Here is a 21499-nt window from a genome sequence, read left to right on the forward strand (position 1 = left end):
TGCCTTGTTTTGGTCATTAATGCTCAGTACTTCTTATGTCTTACTCACCTCTGAGTCTCCACCCTTCTCAGAGTCTACCTCACCAACTTTATTATTGGATTCTTTCCCCTCCCTTACCTTATTCCTACCACTACTTTTACTGCTCTCCTCCTTCTCCTAGTTGTCTCTTCTCCCCACCCCCCACTTCCCTTTTCTTCTCTCTCCCTCCCGTCACTCCACTTCTACCAAATAAATGCCCAGAAGTCATGCTCTGAATCTCAGAAGTTCCTTATACGTAGAAAGCCCTTCTTACCTCACTCAGAGAGGATTTGCTCCAACTTTACTGGGAGTGTGTACTAGGTTTTATAAGCTTCGCGCACATGGTAGTTTTAGATGTGCACTCTCCAGTACAGTAGCCACTAGCCACAGGTGGCTATTGAACACATGCAATGGGCCTAGTGCCATATTTGAAATGATAATATTTTAGATATATTGAGTTAAATAAAATGTGTTATTAAAATTAGTCTTATGTTTCTTTACTTTTTTTTAACGTGGCTACTAGAAAATTTAAAATTATGTGTGTACCTAGCATTATATTTCTACTGGACAGTATTTTTAGACACTGTAAATTAAAAGGAAATACATAAAGAGATTCATTAACACAAAAGAAAATAGAAAAATAAATTATACATTAAAAAATAATAACATGCATAGAGCAGTCTGGAGCCATTTTGGATAGGCACACTATCCCTGCATATCTCAACAGGCCCAGATAGCATTGCTATAGTATTGCAGTTTGGTGGAAATTCATAATTGGCCCTGATTTGTCAAGAAAAGTTAAATTATGTTTGGAATAATCCATTTTTGAATGCGAAAAAGTGTGTAATGTATTTCAGAAAGAAATTCCATCAAAAGCAGAGAAATTAAAATGCTAAATTAGCAGTGATGTTGGAAACTTGGCTATCTGGAGTAAGATTTAGTCCTTGAGTGTTCCAAGAGAGTTGATTTTTATGGTAGCAACTTTTTAATAAGGCTAAGTCATAATTTTTGTATGAGGGTAGTTTATAAATTCATGGGAGGGAAATAAGTCCATCAAAGAGTAGAAATACCAAAATATTCAAAAACACTATTTTTACCTTCAGAAATTGTTCTTAATATTTGATGTGAAGTATTATATTTATATCAAAATCATTATTTCAAAAAGAATTCATTGTTGGGCGCCAGCCTGGTGGCGTAGTGGTTAAGTTTGTGTACTCTGCTTTGGCGGCCCGGGGTTCGCAGGTTTGGAACCCCGGGCGCGGACTGATGCACTGCTTGTCAAGCCGTGCTGTGGCAGCATCCCATATAAAGTAGAGGAAGATGGGTACGGATGTTAGCCCAGGGCCAATCCTCCTCAGCAAAAAGAGGAGGATTGGCGGTGGATGTTAGCTCAGGGCTCATCTTCCTCACAAAAAATAAAAAATAATAAAAAAAGAATTCATTGTTGTTTTTTTCAACCAGTATACAAATTTGATCTCTTCATTCAAGAAACTTTCATATGTAGTATGTGCAATCTCTGACTTTAGTCATCTCTGTTTAGAAATGGTGGTAAACACTTCTTACAGACAAATTCTATGATAAAGTTATGGATAATGCAAAAACTAAAACCTAACCCTGGAAAAACAAACTAATATTATCATCAGTGTCTGAACATCATCGCAAGGTTGTATGCATGAAGTGATGTATATCACAGGTTAATCTAAGCAGCTTTTTTAAAAAATAAGAGGAACAAGTTCTGAATAATCATTTACCAAAAAGATAATATCAAGCACTGAAAATTACATAAATCTAATTTATGCCCTCTAAGAAATAATAACTAGGCAGACAAATTTATATCAGCACATGCAAAAGACAAGGAGTGGTGACTCAAATTTTATTATTATTAATATAAGATTGTCTTATACACGTTTCTGATAGAAATGCTGCTATCCTGTTTTGCTAGGTATTTAAAATAAGAAGGAACTAGACAATAAAACTGATACTAGGGGATGGGGTTAAATGTATTCCAGATAAGAAAATTAAAATGTACAGTTGACATGTGGCTTCAAGCCGTCTCTACATAGAACAATGTATACCAATAAGATAAATTTAAGATTATCTGAAATTGAACATTTCCTACCCTATTTCTGCTGTTTGCTGCTTCAGATAAAAATGTTTTCTTGACTTACATTTAGATAGACTTGAAACAATGTCCCAAAGCAAAATACTACAGAATCATTTTTCAAAAAAAATGCAAATATGTTCTCTTCATTTCCTCAACTTTTAAGTCTTTCCTCCATATTTTTCTGAAATAATAAACATCTTCATATATCTCCTTCTCAGCTGAACAAAATAAGGAAAGTAGATAAAAGTATAAGAAGAAAGTTAAAACCCAAAGCAATCATGATAACACAATAGCCCATTGTATTAACTTTATAATAAGAAAATGGTTAAATTAATTAAGTGAATGTTCAACTGTATTGGATTTTTTTTTTTAAGCTAATATTATGCCCAGGAAAGAAACAAACTGGCTTTCCAGACATTATATCTCAATAGCTCTCTTTATCGGCTTTTAGATACAATATTTTCCAAAACTACTTCTCTTGGAGAACCTTTTCTTTAATGTCTGAAATGCCTCCTAGCTAAACTGTGAACCCTCAATGTCTGTCTTGAAATTGGCTGTACGAGAATCAAAGACTGTTCAATTTTAACAACTAATCTAGTAATTAAACTAGCTATGTTATTTGAATAGATTATTCTAACTTAATGGGTGTTTCTTAGTATATGAAGTTTGAATCTGTGGTAATATTTCCGTTAAGTACAAGCTGAATCAAAAAAGTGTTGCTACTCTGATTATGTTCAGAAAGATTATTGGACAGAGTATTAATCTAAGATCAAGATGTAAGTATTTTAAATTTCTCCATTTAATTTATAGCTATGTAACATGATATATCCCTAGTCACACATAAAGCTAACACATCAAATTACAAGCTCGGCTACATTGTGATCTTTCAGTGCCTTCTCTCTACTTGACATTCTTTCCATCCTTCTTGCTACCATTTATGTACTTTTTCCTCACACCATTCTCCTACAGTAGCCCTGTAACTGATCCCCAGTGTCTCCAGGTCTTAACTTATTGAGTTACCAGGTTAAGTTCAGCTTTAATTAACTTACTCTCCTGCTCAAAAAAAAGAGAAAGGAATGACTGCCTGTTCCTGTACCTTAAAAATAATGTTCAACTCTACAACCTAGCATTCAAGATCCTTTTAAATATAGACCAACTTTATTTTTAAAAATTATTATTTAATGTCCCCTATTTTACTTCACCTTCCCGACGTACTGTAAATTTGACATCAGTCACTTTTCCTGAAATACACCTTGCATTTTCCTGAACGTCTTTGCTCGTGTGGATAATTATCCAACCTCCAATCCATCTCCACATGTTAAAATCCTGTCCAAGAATGTATGGCCAAGCTTATATATGACTGACTTCGTGAAATCACTTTGTATCATTCCAATTAAAAATACTATCAAAGGGCAGAAATTCCAGTCCTAGCTTTGCCACTACATAGTTTTAAAATTTTAGACAAGTTATTTACCTATTCTGAGTCTTAACTAAATCATGTATGAAGTAAGAATATCAAACTAGTTTAACTTGCCAAGTCTGTTCTAAGATTATGTTTAGACTCAATAGTGTAAGTCAGAAGTTTTTTGTGTTTTTTGTTTTTAACAGAGGTTTTTAATTTGTGATAACTTCAGAATCCAATAAGTCTGTAAAAACTCTAAAACTGTAGGCAAAAATTTGAGTTTATGCTCACGCAAAGTATTTCCTCCCTAGGGAGAGGGTCTAAAGCTGCTTTCATTAGCTCCTTAAAACTGGTTCATGATCCAAAAAAGGTTAGGAACTATCATTTCCCTGATCTAAATCTTTTATTTACAGAGGCAAGCACAGTGTCTCTGTCTCTCTCTCAGCCTCAATGGTAAACAACTAAAAGCTTTAAGAACATAGTGCTTAGCTCTGTTATCTCCTGAAAGTGGTCCTCAACCACTTTTCCTCACCACACCTGACAAATAATATTCACATGGGTCGTATACTCCCATCAGCAACAGTTGTATACTGCAGCCTGCTAAATGAATAAGATATTCTGTGGGATTGGTGCCATTCCTGGTATATTAGCTCCAATTCCATCACTTTTTCTCCTAATGATTCAAGATTCAGTACATGGTACAGTAGTAGTAGCTGTGTTACGCTTGGCATATTGTAGATAGTGGATATATATTGTTAAATGAATATATAAATGATGTTATTCAAAGGAGAACTAATAAATGAATGGCGTTTTTTTAAAAAAGAGTGAGGGTTTGAATGAGAAAGATTATGCCTAAGATAATACCATTAATCAGACTTCATTAAAGTTAATTAACTCTAACTCTGAATAAGAGATTTAGTGATACTTTTGGGAAAATATAAGAAAAAAATAAGCTAAGCATTTGCAGCTGAATAAGTAAATCACAATTCCTGCTTCTTGGGAAGACCAAAATTGCAAGCAAGTCACTACGTAATTCAGAGACTTTGTAAACCAAGGACAGTCATATACAATAATGACAATGAAGACAAAATAGTTCTTACATCATTCAAAAAGTAGTCACTTGTACTTCTGTGTTAGCCTTCATTTCCTTAGTTCCTTATACGTATTATAAGAAGCAGAGGTCTGACCCCCAAATAGGGGTCGCATAAAACTCCAGGCCCTCAGTAGGCTGATGCCTTGAGGGGCCACGCACCCTGATAAGAGCAAGGACTGCAGGAAAGTAATTTTCTTTTCACAGATAACAGCCTGGTTCTTATAAATCAAAGTATGCTTTGTTCATATATTCTCATAGCCCTGAGATTGCAGGTACTGCATACAAAACAGTTCCTTGAATGAAGAGATCAAATTTGTATATTCTCTTTGTTTAAAAAAAATACAAAAGACAGAACAAGTGAGAACTGAAGAACCAAAAGGTGTGCAAATTAGTTCAGGTTAGGTGAATTGCCCCCACAAGAGGCAAGGTTGGGATTTCTAGCTATGAGGTTGTGGCAGTACTGTCATATTTCTCATTAGTCAACTTTTTCTTTTTGTTCTTATTCCTTTCTATAGGTGACATTTCCATATTCCAGAATTAAGAATTTTTCAAATTTTAGAAAAGATATGATTTGGCATTTTCTTATAAAGTTAGACCTACACTTACTGTACAACCCAGCACCCCCACTCCTAGGTATTGCCCAAGGGAAATGAAGACATACGTCCATACAAAATCCTGCTTGAATATTTTTAGTAGCTTTATTCATAATCACCAAGAGCTGGAAACAACCCAAATGTTGCAAATTCAAGTGTGTTCGTGTAATGGAGTACTACTTAGCAATCAAAAGGAACAAATACTGATATGTCCAATGATGTGAATGAATCTCAAAAACATTTATACCAAGTAAAAGAAGCCATACTCAAAAATTTACATATTCTGCGGTCCTATTTATATGACATTCTATAAAAAATAAAACTATAGGGCCAGAAATCTGGTCAGTGGTTGCCATGGAATGGAGTTGGGATAGGAGATTGATTATAGAGGGGCCTGAGGAAATTTTTTGGGTGATGGAAATGTTTTATATCTTGAGACAGTGACCACACTACTGTATAAGTGTCAAAATTCGCAGACCCATACATCTGAAAAGCTTGAATTTTACTGTATGTAAATTATACTTCAGTAAGTAAATAAATAAAATAAGACAAAGTACATCTACTGTATCTTATAAAACATTCTAGTGGAGTCTTGGGCTGTACCCTATAATCAAACATTAATATTTTTGCAGTGAAATATATGATTGCTGTGTACACTAAGTGGGTCAAGTTTTGCTGCCAAATGAGTTTTTAGAGCTTTTCGGATTTGCAAATAAGGAATTGTGGGTTGATGACTATAGAAAAAGGACCACTGGTATAGAACAAAGAATATAAAACTATTGGCCAAATTGTTTTGGATCAAATATGGATATTACTTTTCCAGACCACTTTTTTGGGAACAAACATGTGATAGTAAAAAATCAGTGTCCCCCTTTTCCCAGCCCGGATCAGCCGTTAGCACAGACAGTTGGTGTCTTAAGTAATAGTGGGCATTCCAGGCACCCAGACTCAATACATGGCATCACAATCTGCCATGCATAGCGTGAGAGCTCCCTCCCTCCCTCCTTCTTTCCTTCTCTCCCTCCTCAACATAATGTAGAAGGACATTTTCTTTGAAAGGGTGGACACACTGTGCGGAATGACTCATTGGTTAACAACGTCCTATAGGAACACCTCTCTTGGCTTTTAATATCTAGCTTGAGAGAATCTATACATCTTATAATACAACCTCTTTTTTGGCCAGTGTGTATTTATATTTATGTCCCAAATTTTAATACTTACATTTTTAACAAAGAAAATTTTCAGGGAAAAGTCTTAGTTATATTCCAAATACAATTGACAGATTGTCAGAAACAGGTATAAATTATTTGAAATCCTGCTAGGTGTCTATAAATAGGATGTATATCTTAGATGTTGCTGGGGCTAAGTGAGGTCATATTACTGCATACAGAGAAACTGATTAACAGTTTCTGGTTAACAATCATATTACTAATTGATTGCATTATACATTTTTTGGAGAGCCTTTGTTATGTTTGAATGTTTTATTGTGTTTTTGGAATGTTTTAGAACATTGGTTTAGGTTTTTCTTTTGACATGTAATGAATTATAATTTTTTATTGTTTAAATACTGTGATAGAGGATAATATAGTTGTATTTGGGGGTCTGTTATCTTTGCAAATTGATTTTCAGCTGCTCTACAGGGAGTGGGACATCTCCATTTTCCTAAAGAATTGGAAAATTCTTCTCAAATAATAATCCTCTTGGTCTCTGTCTAGTTCCATACTTAGGTGAACTTTTTTTCTTTAAAAAGAAATCTTATCAACAAAATAGAAATATCTATAATTAAAGACCAGAATTATACAAAGATACCACTTCCTTCTGAAATAGCTATTTTCGTTCAGCTTCTAGTTAGAGTATTACCAAAAATGTAGAATTACTAACTAAGTACATAATACAGCTTGGGTAAAATTGCTTTACTGCTTACTCTATAATTCCCAGGTACTAGTTTTTATAGTAGTTTAGTAGAGATTTGTTTTCCCCAGGTAATTTTATGTTTTTCTTTAAAGTCTATTTAGAGCAACATTAAAACTGTCTCAGAAAAAGATCTAAGTAGTATTGAGAATCAAATATAGGATGAGAATTTTAGAGCTGAAACTTCAGAGATCATTTAACCCTTCACTGTCATTTTCCAGATGACAATAAAATGGAGGCTTCCTGGAAGATAAAAGTGACTTTCCTGAGGTCACATGAGTAAATCAGTGGCAGAGCTAGAACTCACTCCAGATCTTGCATCGTATAGTCCAGTGTTTTCCCCTCTGTTTCATGCTGATGAACAAGTTATTTGATATTCAGTAAGGGAAAAAAAGAAGAGTTTTGGCAGTGACAATTTTAAGAGTAAGAATAATATGGAAAGTAGTTTATTAGAGTAAAAGATAACTTCTTAAATAGACCTCATAAACACTCTGGAGTAGCATAGTCCAAAAAAAGTTGCAACTATTCTGTCTAGCGTTCTCTGCACTGTCCAGTATGGTAGGTACTAGCGACATGTGCCTGTTGAGTACTTGAAGTATGGTTAGAGCAACTGAGAAACAGAATTTTTATTTTTTTATAAATTTAATTCATTTAAAAGTAAGTAGCCAAGTGGGGGTGCTGGGTACTGTATTGGACAGCACAACTTAGAGATTTTGATGATATTATAACACTGGTGATGTTTAATGTTAGCTGATGTTGGCTAATTAAAAAGATCAAAGTTGTAGGAGGCAATAGAGGGGAAGTTCATTTTCTACCAGGAAAATAACTCTGTTCAAGCCCAGAACTTGAGAGCCCCAAATTATTCCATGTTTAGAATGGGTGTACAGTTAAACACTGTGACCATGATTTAACTAACGGTGTGGACTTTGAAGCCAGTGTCAGAATGTAGTGGGAAGATTGATAGAATCCAGAAGTAGGAAGAAGGCGTTGAGAACTCTGATAATTTTGTAATTTTTCTCCAATTGTCCTGAAAATATTCATGAAAGATTTCAAAGAGAAAAAATAATTCAAGCATTACTGGGGTCATTGTTTATATGTAGTAGAATATCAGTCTGTCTGAAAATTGCTTTTGATGGAAGACCTAGCTTTAACTTCTTGAGATTAGATTATTTCCTGGTGCTTTAGTGAAATTCCATAACTGCATAGCTGGTTCTGAATTTTCAAGTCTATTTCCCATATAGGCTGTCAGTTTTGCTATAAGAATCAGTACATCTCTTATATTAGCTGGAACCTTGATGTGAAAATATCTATATGAGAATTATCAATTCATAGTACTGCTTAGCACTCAGCAACCTTTGGGTCCCTAAACCCAATAACTGAGATTCTTGATTGAAGTCTTTACAAAGCTCTTCCCTTGAGCCTAGTGCATAAGAAATTAAAACATACTATGGGAAATGCAAAATGCATTATCATTTGAATAGACCAGAATGAATTTTCTTCATTCCTATTCCCTTGGTCCAAAATGTTAAAACAAACCAAAAGGTAAACCCTGTATATGTATACTTTTTTTTTGCCCTTGTTTACAAGCTCATATGAAAGTTCAAATGCTTTAAAATGGAAATATTTGGTTTACGTTTTATAAATATGTTTAACCTGTTTAAAGCTAGTTATTGTTATTGTTTTTAAAATTGTTTTATTGCTATTATTGTATTGTTACTCTTTTCTTTTGTTTACGTCACTTCTTCCAAAGCTCAGATTTGGTTTAGCTTGTTCAGGGCCTGACAGGTAGTGAATAATACTCAGTGAAACCTTAGACAGTTCATTTAACTGCCTTGGCGTCAGTTTCATTAACTATAAATGAATATGTTGTGGATGATCCCTTAGAAGAGCTATTCTGAAATTGGGGTGAGGTGACAGGAGAAAGGTGACTTTCAAATTACATCGCCCCTCATTGCATATAACAAGAAATGTTACTGATAGGCATATATTCTTCATAGTTTCAAAGTAGAGAAAAGAAAGGTTATGGTTCTTTTTTAGTTTCTTATTGCCTTAAGAATTTGTGATTCCGTATTCATCGTCTTTCCATGCTTAACAAAACCAAATGACTCATTTCTGCAAAACTAAGTCTATTTTGATCTTGTCAGTTGCTGAAGAAAGGGGCAAAAGTCCCTCAAAATGTTAAAATGGAGATGTCGGTAATCATGACTTCTATTTAGTGATTTAGTTTTTTCATTTTTATTCAAAAAGCAATTTTGCCTTTACGCTAAGTGAAAGAGAAGTTTCTACCTACCTCAGAGAAATACAAAGGGGAATTTTATTTTTAACCTTGTTTCTGATAACATACCTGTTTAACACATTAACTCATATCCCCCATTCCCGTGTGTGTGTGTGTGTGTGTGTGTATTTATATTTACATATATCCTATCATTAGTTTAATTAGTTTACTAATTAAAAAAAAATCAGACTTTGGGAAGTAAACTTTGTGGCTTGCTTATTTTTTTTATCCCACTTATTTTATTCTAATCAAAGAAAAATATTTTAAGCCATCTATTTTCTCCATTCCTGGCTGCTATTATCTTGACTATAATTGCCTAGTTTCCTTTCTGGCTGATCTATTGCTAGCCTTTATCTGGTTGTTATTAAAGAATATAAATGTGCCATAGAGCACCATAGTCTCAGCCAGAGTATTTTCAGATTCTCAGCTAAAATGAAACAGAACTGGTGGTTTGGCTGTTAAGTAGGTAGCTCAGATTTGTTGTCAGAGTGTGTGAGATACTCTAAATTCATTATGTTAGTTGTTCCCGCGATGTAGCATTTGAAAAATAGCTTTGACTGTTTATAGATTGTGGTCCTTGGGCACCAGATAGTGGATGTTGGAATGTATTGCAGAAAAGCTGATTCAAGTACTGTGGTCTCTAACAGTAAGAGTGGAAAGTCATTTGTAATACTTGTGTCTGACTCTGTTGGGTGTGCTTATGTGTTCCCTTTTGAAAGCTTTGGTTTATTATCAGCTTATTCAGGAGGGAATAACATTTTTGCAAAGATGTGCCTTTTGGAGAAAACATCAATAAGGTGTACTTGACGAGATGTTTATGTAGGAAGACAGATTTGAACTCTGAAGATCCCAAATCCTTTGCAGGTTTATTACCTAGCTTATTGGAGTCATGTTTCACTATGACTTAGATTTCAATAGTAGCAACCTTCAGTTCCCAACTTTAATGTCTTTTTTACTGTATATCAGGGAATTTATACTTACTCCAAAATATAAACTGTCAGAATTCATTGTCTACTCCCCCTGCCCGCCCTTCACATACTTTGGGCCACTTTCCTCCCAAACAGAAGTTTGCTGGAGTAGAATATGGAAATATTTTTTATAATCACAAAACTTACAGATCTTTATCCTTTGCACTCCCCTTGTTAAAGTATTTCATTATTTCCTCATTGTTTTCAAAATAAAGTTCAAACTTCTTAGAGAGCCATTCATGATCTTTCTGTTTATTCTCTGCCTCATCCTTACCCATTTCCCTACAAATGTGCTTTGTGTCAGGTTTACACAGCTACCCTTTCCCTTCTCATTTCTTTTACTTTGGTTGTTTCCCTCTCCCCACCCTTCTTCACCTTAGGATCACCTGTTCTTCCAAACTGCACAAGTTTCCCCTCTTCCAGGAAACTTTCCTTGAACCACAATTACCCTGCCTCTTCTTAATCACCATTTAGATTAGCCTTTAAACTCTTTGTAGCATTTCATAAAATTCTTTTCATACTCTACTGTAATCATTTGTTTACATGTCTGTCTCATTTAATAGACTAATATTCCTTGAGTTCAGAGATAATGTCTTTTTTGGTTTTGAATCTGGCATGTAGGTCTTCCAAATAAATGTTTATTGACTGACTGACTGACTTTTATAGGTAATTCCACACTTTGGTTTACTTTGCTCTTGATTCTTAAGGGATTTGAGCATATGGGTTATGCCCTTTTCCTCACAAGGAGCTTTTTAAATTGACTCACTAACTTCTATATTGCCACCTAAAATGTTTAATAAAGGTAAATCTTTGGCTTTGGGAAGGCAAGAACCTTAGTGGCCAGGGGATATAATAATATGAACCTTAAATTGTCAATCGGTTAAAGAATCTGGAATACAATGTATGGAAAATTGGAAAGACCAACTCTTAATGATCATGAATCATGCATTGTAGTTTATCCATGTATATTGTTGAACCTGTGACTTTATTGGTATGTAAAATTCTGTTAGGAGAGAATAGATATATAACAACTTTTCCTTATTTGAAAATAACTGTTTACAGTTTCTAGATTTTAATGTTATCTTAATCCAAGAAGCAAGCCAAAGTTTAATCTAAAAAAATATTTGCTAACGATGGGTTATAGAATTTTTAACATGTGCTTGGTGGTGCTGAGGTGTCTTTATAGTATTTGCATCAATATTCTGCATTCTGTAGCAAAACAGAAACAAAATGCAAAGAAATCCATATTTGCAAATGATAAGATTTTTAAAAATAATTTAAGCTTCTTTCTTAGAATTACAACATTTTCATTTAATCTAAACTTGTATTTCTTCTTCTATGTATATTTAATATTTGCTTTCACATAATTATTTGCTTAGACATTTTGTGTAATTATTTCTTTAACGGTATAGCAAACTGAGTCATCATATTATAGCTGAATCATAGTCCTGGCTGTTCTTTTTAGTTATGTGAATGAACAAATGCTATATTATTAAAATTCCTTGTCCTTCAGTTAAGCTTGCAAAAGAAACTTGTTTGTTAGATCTTGAATACCCTAAGAAATTTGTATTGAAGGTTTTAAATTATGTGCCTATTTTCAGTCTGTGATATATTAAAAAACAGAATGGAGGAAAATTATCCACATCAGAATGGAGAAAAATTATCCACAGCTTAACTATTGGAGATCTGCTCATTCTCGGAGACCCCAGCCTCCTTTTTAAAAATATTTTTAAGATTTATTATTTGTTAAAATTTGGTATTGGATTTGTATAGAGTGTAAAGATTGCAGCACATTAGAATGTTATTGTCATTTAAGAATGTAGTCACTGTTTTGGTTTTTGGAGCGCTGCCTTCAAGAGGTTCATAGCATTTTGTACGTAGTTCACGTATTTCTAGTCTACAGACCTACCCTATCGAGGCAAAGGCTTCATGATCCTGCTTTTTTTTCTACTGCTATAAAGCTCGGCAGTGGTAATTAATGTTTTTTTTTTTTTTTTAAACTTTCCCTGTCATTACAAATAAAACTGAGTTTTTTTGAAGAATAGTAATTTGTACCTTTAAGGAGCCACATTATTTTGCTTTTGTCTCAGAATGTATTATGCTTCACAAGTATACTGTGACAGCCTGAATAGAAAAGGGGGGAGGGGGCATTGTCTTCAGCTGGCATGCTGTTATCAGAGGGAATGTGTTTCTGGACACGAGATTTAGCATTCATTGGTTGTCTGAAGAAAGCTGTTTCATCTGAGGATTGGACAAGAAGCTGCGTCAATTTGCTGCCCGTCTCCAAGGCACTGGTGATGCTGCCTTCACAAGCTGGCTAACGTCACGGCTCCATCACCCAGCGGGGTGTGGACTCTCTTTTTCTGTTCTTCTCTATTTAATTCTCTGTTTGCTGCCTACTGCATTTCTTAATCTGTCTTCTGCCAAATGCTAACAGCATGATATTTTGCAATCATCTAGGTGAATACAAGAAAGACGAACTCCTAGAAGCTGCTAGGTAAGTGATTCCATTCATTTTAAGTGAATATAATGCATGTAAGGGAGAGAAGGGGGAGGGCAGGTGGAAGACTGTAAAAATTATAACATGTTATTGTCTTGCTTGGATTTTATGCGATGATGCGGATAAGACCTTATACTAAATCTTTGTATACTTTATGTTGCATGACTAGTGTGTTAAATGAGACGGTCTTTCAATACAGTGATGATTATAAGGTTAATTTTATTTGGAACATTTCTTAAGATACCTGCAAACCTTAGTTGCCCAGCTTTTTGAATGATATTCTTGGAGTGTTAAATACTTATATCTTCATTTTTCTCTGAAAATTTTTCTAGCAAAGCTTGAATGGGGGGCATAAAGTAAATGTTAAAATTCTCATCCATTTTCTTTTGTTCTTGGTCATTTATAATTTAATTGATTAGCTTTTTAGAGCATTTTCTATGTATTTTTGACTCCAGTGTTTATCACTTATCAGAATAAAGTTTGTTTGTAATTAAGAAGGTGACTTTATGCAGATAAAGAAAACAAAAGTGTAGAAAGCTATATTATCTAAGATGTACCACTGTATGGTGATTACAGGAATTAATTAGGAATATATTAATTGAATATAGCAAAAGAGATTCAGAACCATATAAAAGAAATCAAAGCAAACTCATATTATTTTCCACTCATGAAAAATATCTATAAATATTCATAAGAAGCTCTATAATTTTATAGGAATTGACTTACTACCTTTTTATAGGAGTGGTAATGAAGAAAAACTAATGGCTTTACTGACTCCTCTAAATGTGAATTGCCATGCAAGTGATGGGAGAAAGGTGAGTTATTTAAAATATAATATCCCCTTTCTGGAATTTCTTTTTGCTTTACATTTAAAATTTTTGAAATTGGCATATATATGTATATATATACACACACATATATATGGCTGTATTTTTACTGGCATCTTTTCACTGTAAAATGAAATGCTGCTGTATCTGTTATTGGTTGTTGTGACATATTCATAGAGCTGGTGAAGCATGAATCTTAAGCCTTTTCTTTTAAATGTCAGACGCTGAAAGTTGTTTGTTAAATGAAACTGCGGCTTTGTCGGTGATTAAAATTATAACATATATTATTTTCTGTGAATGATAATGGAAATTGGAAATATTTGTTTACATCCTGTTTACTCATCTTAGTTGGGATATTTGCATTTTTGATTTCTTATTTGGCAGAGGAAGATTTGTTTGTTACATACCATCACTTTTTCCATTTAATCTGAGAAAATGATGCTAGTGATCTATGTAACAGCCCTCCTTTTTTGTTTATTATTTTTTTATTGGCTAAGTTTTTATCGTATATTGAAAGAAAGTAGATTAAAGCAGAGAGAAATATTCTGCGTTAATATACAATTGTCATAAATGTAAGGTAAAATATAAAATATACAGCTGGCATCTTCATTATCTGCTTTGTATTCTTGCTGAATATAGACTGAAATGTAATTCTTTACAGCCCTTGGTAACTGACTGCAAAGTTTTGCAGGGATTACCTAATAGGTATTGAAAAATGAAGCATTCTGTTCTGTAGTCTTTTTAAAAATGACAGGTAATTTTTTAATGTTCAAGAATGGCTTTTATATTTTAAAAACCTAAAATATTTTTAAAGTTACACCACAAATATTGAAGAAAATCATCTTGTGCCTAATATTTAAAGAATTAATTCCTTTGAAATTATTTATAGTGAAAGTATGCTATGGAAAATATCAGGATAGGTGGTATGTACCCCTTAGAAATAATAAACTATTTTGCTTTTAAAAAATTATTTTTCTATGACAGTGATAATTTTATAGATCAAAATTATTCCATTTTCCTTGGCTACCTTCACACTTCTTTCCCATTTTAATGAAACCCATATAATAGTGGCGAGGAATTGAATCCTTCAGAGTATATGTTGTTATTGTAGATGGCTCGTATATTATTGCACATGGCCTGGTGAGTGTTCAGTTTCGCTGGATAATTTAGGGAGAGACTTCTACTTTCATGGAAGGTTAAATTATGTATATATTAAGCTATAAACTAGCGAAGATTTACTCAGTACTATTAATGACTTTTGGGAGATATGTTTAGATGTGCTCACTTTTCCTTCAATTTTGATATTCTTTTGGGGATTTTAACATTCTTTAGTTACATTGAGCTCCAGATTTTGTTTGGATCCTCGCAGTAGATAAAGTGACTTTTATCGCTGGGCAGAACAGGGCCTTCTTATCTATGGTAAATGCAGCTATATCTTTGGACAGAGCTCTTGTACATCCCAGCCTACTTCAGTTTTCCATAGCCATTGTAATATTACAGAATTTATATAAGATTACTCTAGCAGGAGTTGATTTTCATCCCAGCCTTTCTCCCATCCTTACCCTTATACCTTTACAGCCCCATTTCTAGCTCAGTAAATCATAATAATTAAGGAGCATGAGCACTGATAATTAACAAATTACCCCTTCTCCCTGCCTCACCCCTACACAAGTGTATAGAACTCCTTTATTTTTCCTTCTCCCCAAAGGAGGATATATTTCCCTCATTCCTTTAGCTGGAACCAGTGTATTTCTCATCTAGATTCCTCTGGCTCCTTTTCTGTATTACTCTATGGCATTTACCACAAAGTTTTTGAATTGTAGTTGTTCATACATGTGTTTTTCTTCTACTCATCTGTTAGCGCTCTTTTGTGTTTTGCACATGAGCAAGCCTGGCACTTTGCATGTAGCAGAAGCTTAAGATACGAATATACTCCCTAAGAAACATAATTTTATTCTCTGGGTGAAAAAATCATCTGTAGTCTTTGCCATTTGGAAAATTAACTCAAAAGTTTGTGAATGGGGAATTTTATGTATTCTGTTATTATATATTATTACTAGTATTATTTTATTTTATTTATTTTTGAGTAATTATACCATGAGGGAGAATTATATATTTTAATGTGTAGAACATTTTTAAGAACAGGTCTCAGATATTAATTATACTGAAGGATTCATAACATAATTTAAGTAATGCAGTAATTTTCCAAACTGTGCTACTATACTTTTTCAGATTATCAGTCTTCTCAAATTAGATAGAAAAGGAAAATTAGACTTCAGCATTTATTAGGTTTCAGTACTATGCATATAACATAAAAAGTCATTCAGAATTGTCCATTGGTATGCAAAATGCAAATAAGATTCATAATTAACATTGAATAATGTTCATATTTAGATATTACCCTTGTTTATGGCACAGAGTAATCTTATTGAATGTACCAGTTGCAGTAAAGCCACGAAACAGTAAATATTCTGGGTGCTAATGGAGATTGGGATAAAATCCCTTAGTTATGATAGTATCTTTTGTTTTCTTGCTGTTGATGTCAAGAAAATGTGTAAGCAAATCTAGCTGCTAAATTACAGATCTGTCTTCTATATTTAGTATTTTTTTCAAGCTATTTGCATGTCTTTATTTAGAATTAGGAAGTCAAATTTTATATTAACAATAGGATAGAGGTACTTTACTTATGTAGTAAGTTAGGTACGTAGTTTTATTTCTTGGATTTGCATTTTAAAACACAGTGCTGAATCAAATTCATTTTTAGATGGTTTCTAAAGACTATATTAATGCTTAACTGAGTCCTTGCCTGTCTCTGGTTTTACTATGATTCCTGGTTTGTAAATTTAAAAAGCCCATGGAAATGTCAATTTTGTAATGTTTTTAGAAAAGAAATGCTCCTTATACATTAACTAGTAGGTGGAGAATTTGCCTAGATATATATGGGGCTTTTAGACTTCAGCATTCCTTTTTAATGTAATACGTGGGATTATACAATGACAGTGTAAATTTTAAATAGTCTCTTAATTCTGTACTATGACTTCATGATTATCTAATTAGGTAATATGTGAGTGGTTAATATTTTTATTTCCCACAGACGTTTGTTTTTTTAACCTGTAGAATTCTGAAAATAGTCAAGTATCAATAAGGTTTTAAGTAATATATATTGTCGTATTATACATTTATTTTACATATAAATCAAAGTGGCATCTTGGCTACTCTGGAAATTTCCAGTTGTTGTTTTCCCTAAAAGGCAAAGGCAGAAAATCTTTTTGTGATGTTTTGTTCTAAAATGCTGCTTTCGTGCACTTGTATACACGTTCTAATGATGGCCACTTTAGAAACATAGGGGCATGGATATAATTTATTCTTCTTCTGTCTCCTGCCCATTATTATTAGGCAGAACATTCGATAATTCCTTATTTTGAATTGTATTGAAGTGCAACCAGATCCTTAAAACAGATTGTTCCCTTTCTAGAATTCTTTATTCCTATATTTTCAAATTTAGATTTTTTGCCCTTTAATCTCCCTTTACAGTGTTTTCTATTAAGACTAGATGTTTTATTAGCAATTATCCAAATATTCTGGCCTTGTTTGATATATAAATTTAAGATGGTGGTGGTCTCTTGTTTTTCAGTATTAATTTTCATAAAGATACCTTTTTATAATAAATGAAAATAAAATTTGAATATATCTCAAATTATTCCAACACTCAATCCTCTTGAGTTTTTTTTGGTTCCTCTTGTGTTATTTCCCTTTCCTGGCTGCCTTTATCTCCTTCCAGAATAAATGTCCTAAATTTGTCCCCTTCTCATTACAAGGAATAGGTTGGAGTTGGGTATTACTGTACATATTCCTAAATAGGAATAATGTGTATTTTTCCATACATGTACTTTGTCTACTATTGCTATGATTGTATGTCACCAAATATTGAAATATTTGGTTGGTACTTTATTTTTATAAAGTATTCAGTGTAATTTCTGGTGTTTCGGGTTTCTTTCTGCTCCTTTCATTCATTCAACCAACACTCAATACTTACCATGTATAGGTCACTGTGCTAAGTGTCATGGGAGATAAATATGTGTTTAATGATATTGGTTCACAAGGAGCTCGGAAATTGATAGAATGTGTAAGACATTATCTAGTACATTGAAACTAATGCTCTAAAAAATGCATGATTCCTTTTGCTGCAATACAGTTATAAAGTGTAGATTTAAGGTGAGATTTTTTTTTTCTGGCCCTTTTATTTTTAAAGCATTAGTATTTAGCCATGAATACTCTTCTATAAGAAACCACAAATGTAGATGAATAGGCAGTTGGGAGAGCATGATTAAAATTCAGGAAGATTAACTGAAGAGTTTCTTTAAATGTCAAATTTCTACTGTGTAAATATTTGCTTCCATAAAATAGTTAATAATGAATAAGACTGGAAACAGGGAAAAGTAAAGTGTTTAAACTATTTTTTAATAGAGATCAATCAGAAATAAAGTAGAATTTGGGGCCGGCCCGGTGGTGCAAGCGGTTGGGTGTGCGTGCTCCGCTGCGGCGGCCCGGGGTTCACCGGTTCGGATCTCAGGCACACACTGACGCACCGCTTGTCAGGCCATGCTGTGGCAGCGTCCCATATAAAGTGGAGGAAGATGGGCACAGATGTTAGCCCAGGGCCAGTCTTCCTCAGCAAAAAAAAGAGGAGGATTGGCAGATGTTAGCTCAGGGCTGATCTTCCTCACACAAAAAAAGATATAAAGTAGAATTTAGTACCATCCCTTGAAGATACCATAAAAAACTGTGATTTGGTTGAAAGAGCAAATAGGCTCTGAAGTCAGACAGGTTGGGTTCTCTTCTCTGCTCTTCCGCTTTCTCAGTGTGTGGCTCCGGCTCTGTAGTTTTCAATGTATTCGTTTGTAAAAGGAGATAATCGTACCCGTTTCACAAGGCATTGGAGAGGATTAAGTGAAATAATGTGATAAATGTATACTCTTTGTAGCACATAGTAGAATCTCAGTAAATTAGATCCCTACCCCTTCAATACGTTTTTTGAAGTTTTTGAACATGTTTAGAAGGGATCCGTACATACGTTTGAGTACTCCAACATTCCCCACCTCTCCACTTAAATTGTCTTTATTATCCAAGCTCAGTCCCAGGTGGCATTTGGATAAAGTGTAGGTTACCAGGTAATCTACAAAGCATATAATTGAATTAATTCTTTCAGAGCTTGGTCTTTGCCCCCTCCCTACCCAACATTACATTTAATAAATAAATTTGTTTATATTAGTGGCTTATAAATTCAGAATGTGTTCTTGAGATATATGTCCATTTTTAAGAACATATTTATAACAAATTGGCTGAAAATAATGCCACAGTAGTCATTTGAATTCCATAAAGCGTATCCAGTGAAGCACGAAGAATATATAAGATTAGTGCAATTTCTTTTGTATTTATATTTAAATTTTAGAGTTATATACATTTGTCATATTGTAATATAGAATTTCTCAATATTCTTGGTTAACTGCTCCCTCCCTCAATGTAAGTCTTCGTTAAGTACCATGTTTGACCAGGATTTTTAACAATCCTTTTGTGGTAGATTGTTACTTTGAAGACCCCTCAATGAACCATGCCTCCGTTGTTTTTTTTTTTGGTGAGAAAGATTAGCCCTGAGCTAACCTCCGTTGTGAATCCTTCTCTTTTTCCTGAGGAAGAGTGGCCCTGAGCTAACATCTGTGCCCATCTTCCTCTGTTTTACATGTGGGACACCTGCCACAGCATGGCTTAATAAGCAGCGCGTAGGTTCACGCCCAGGATCTGAACCCGTGAACCTCAGGCCGCCAAAGCGGAGCACGCAAACTTAACCACCATGCCACCAGGCTGACCCCATGCCTCTCATTTTTTATGCCCCTGTCTAGTCCCTTCCCATAATGACTCTGTGGTAAGCCTGGGATTGCTTGAATGAATAAAATAAAGCAGAAGTGATGCTATGCCATTTCCACTAGTAGCCCCTGCATTAGCCTGGCAGCTGTCAGTTTCTTGCTTTTGGAATGCACCCTCTTGGAACCAAGCTGCCGTGCCATGAGGCAGCCCAAGCAGCCGTGTGGAGAGGTCCATGTAGAGAACTGAGGCTTTTAGCCAAAGACCCACCTGATCTCAATTAAGCCTCTCAATGACTCTGACCATCCAGGCATCTCAGAAGTTCTAGCCTTAGCTGAGCTCCCAGTCCATCCTCTACGTAACATCAGCCATCCTAGCAGCCTGGCTCATGCACATAGAGCAGAAGAACCACTCAGGTAACTCACCATTTTGGGGATGGTTTGTTATGTAGCAATAGATAACTGAAGTACCCCTACTATAGGAAAATATAATTTAATGCTTATTATCGGGCAAGAAAGATTGCATCTTTTCTCAGATGGATTACTGAAAATGGTTCTTTCATAGCTGCTTGGAAGAATAAGTGAAGGTTTTAAAATAAATCCCCAGATATATTTATTTCTTTAGATATATTTAAATATTTTGAGTTTACATCTTACAATTTAAGATTTTTTTCTCTCAGAATGCAAAAAATAATTTCATGTGCATCTTTTGGGGTCATGGTATTGTGGGAGAAAGCAGGAACTTGAAGCTAGAAGACCAAGTTTTAAGTTAAAATTATTACTAGCTGTGTGATCATAGCGTTTTATGATATCTCTGAATTCTCCATTATTTAGCCTAAAAAATGAAGGGTTTGGGCCACATGAGCTCTAAAATACCTTTCAACTCTAACATTTTAAGATTGTCATGTATTTTGTTATTTTTCATCAGAGTTAGTAGCAATTACCAGTAATACAGAATTGGATTTAGTATCTGTATGGAAAGTGTTAGCAGCATCTGAGGACACATGCCTGGCTCCCTGTCGTCTTTAGTGGCCCTTATCATCCTCTTCTGTTCTTGCCAAATCTTAGTAGATAAAAGGTCACATCATTTTTTAATTTCCAACTTTTATGGATCCTAGTTCAGATGTTACTTGGGATTACAAGAAGGTCAAAATGCAGTAAGTCTGCATTAGGGAACTCTTCAAGTACTTTAGTTTTAATTATATATCTAATCAAATCACTTCTTTAAAGTACATCTTGCTGATGTGTGTCTTACTGTAATGCAGAAATCCCTTAGAGCAAGTTTTCTTGCCTGCTTACATTGGGATATATTGTGTAAAATCTTTATGCTCGTGTATATTCATTTTGTGACAATAAAGGCTTGCAAATGTCTTTTTTATTTTTCATTCGGGAATCGCTTCTACTAAAACAGTCTCTATTTTGTCAAGCATGACATTTCTACTGGTGAGAGTAATTAGTACCCATGCCAACTGTGCTCTGTTTCTCTCTTTGAGAAAAGAATTTTTAGTGCAAAGGGACCTGTGGTAAAAAGCAGGTGGTAAAACTTAGGAGCTCATTTTAGCTCCGCTTAGCCACCCTCCTCCTAACTTTGGTTTCTCCTACACTTGTATCCAAAAGGCACAGGCATCCTGCAGTTTTCAACCTTAGACTAGTTGAGGGATAGAAAGGAGTGAGTACTAAATCATTTTGCTATGAGTATGGTTCATTATTAAACTTTGATTCAGAAGCCAAATTTTGAAAGTGACGCTTCAGTATATCCTTTTAAAGTGGTAAGAATCTAAGTTTAAAGTGCTTTTTCTGTCTCTACTAGTAATCCAAACTTTATAGGGCAGGGTACTGTACAGCTGCAGCAATAGCCTGAACAACATCCATCTGACAGAGCGGCGAGGGAATAGGGTTAGTGGGAAACCTACAGAATAGCTTCAGTGGTATTGCTGACGTCCTAGT

At 34.3% G+C, this 21499-nt stretch overlaps 1 protein-coding gene across 2 annotated transcripts in view; it reads left to right on the forward strand.

The window, feature by feature from the left end:
* Positions 1–21499, forward strand: part of TNKS (tankyrase) — a 215563-nt gene that overhangs the window by 104135 nt on the left and 89929 nt on the right. For both annotated transcript variants that reach the window (XM_087418475.1, XM_004428812.3), the window contains 2 exons: positions 12825–12861; positions 13604–13679. In XM_087418475.1, coding sequence (XP_087274601.1) covers positions 12825–12861; positions 13604–13679 — 113 coding nt within the window. The remainder of the gene's footprint in view (positions 1–12824; positions 12862–13603; positions 13680–21499) is intronic.

Source organism: Ceratotherium simum, chromosome 28 (genome assembly GCF_057802395.1).
Source record: "Ceratotherium simum simum isolate JZ-2026a chromosome 28, ASM5780239v1, whole genome shotgun sequence".
Lineage (NCBI taxonomy): Eukaryota > Metazoa > Chordata > Mammalia > Perissodactyla > Rhinocerotidae > Ceratotherium > Ceratotherium simum.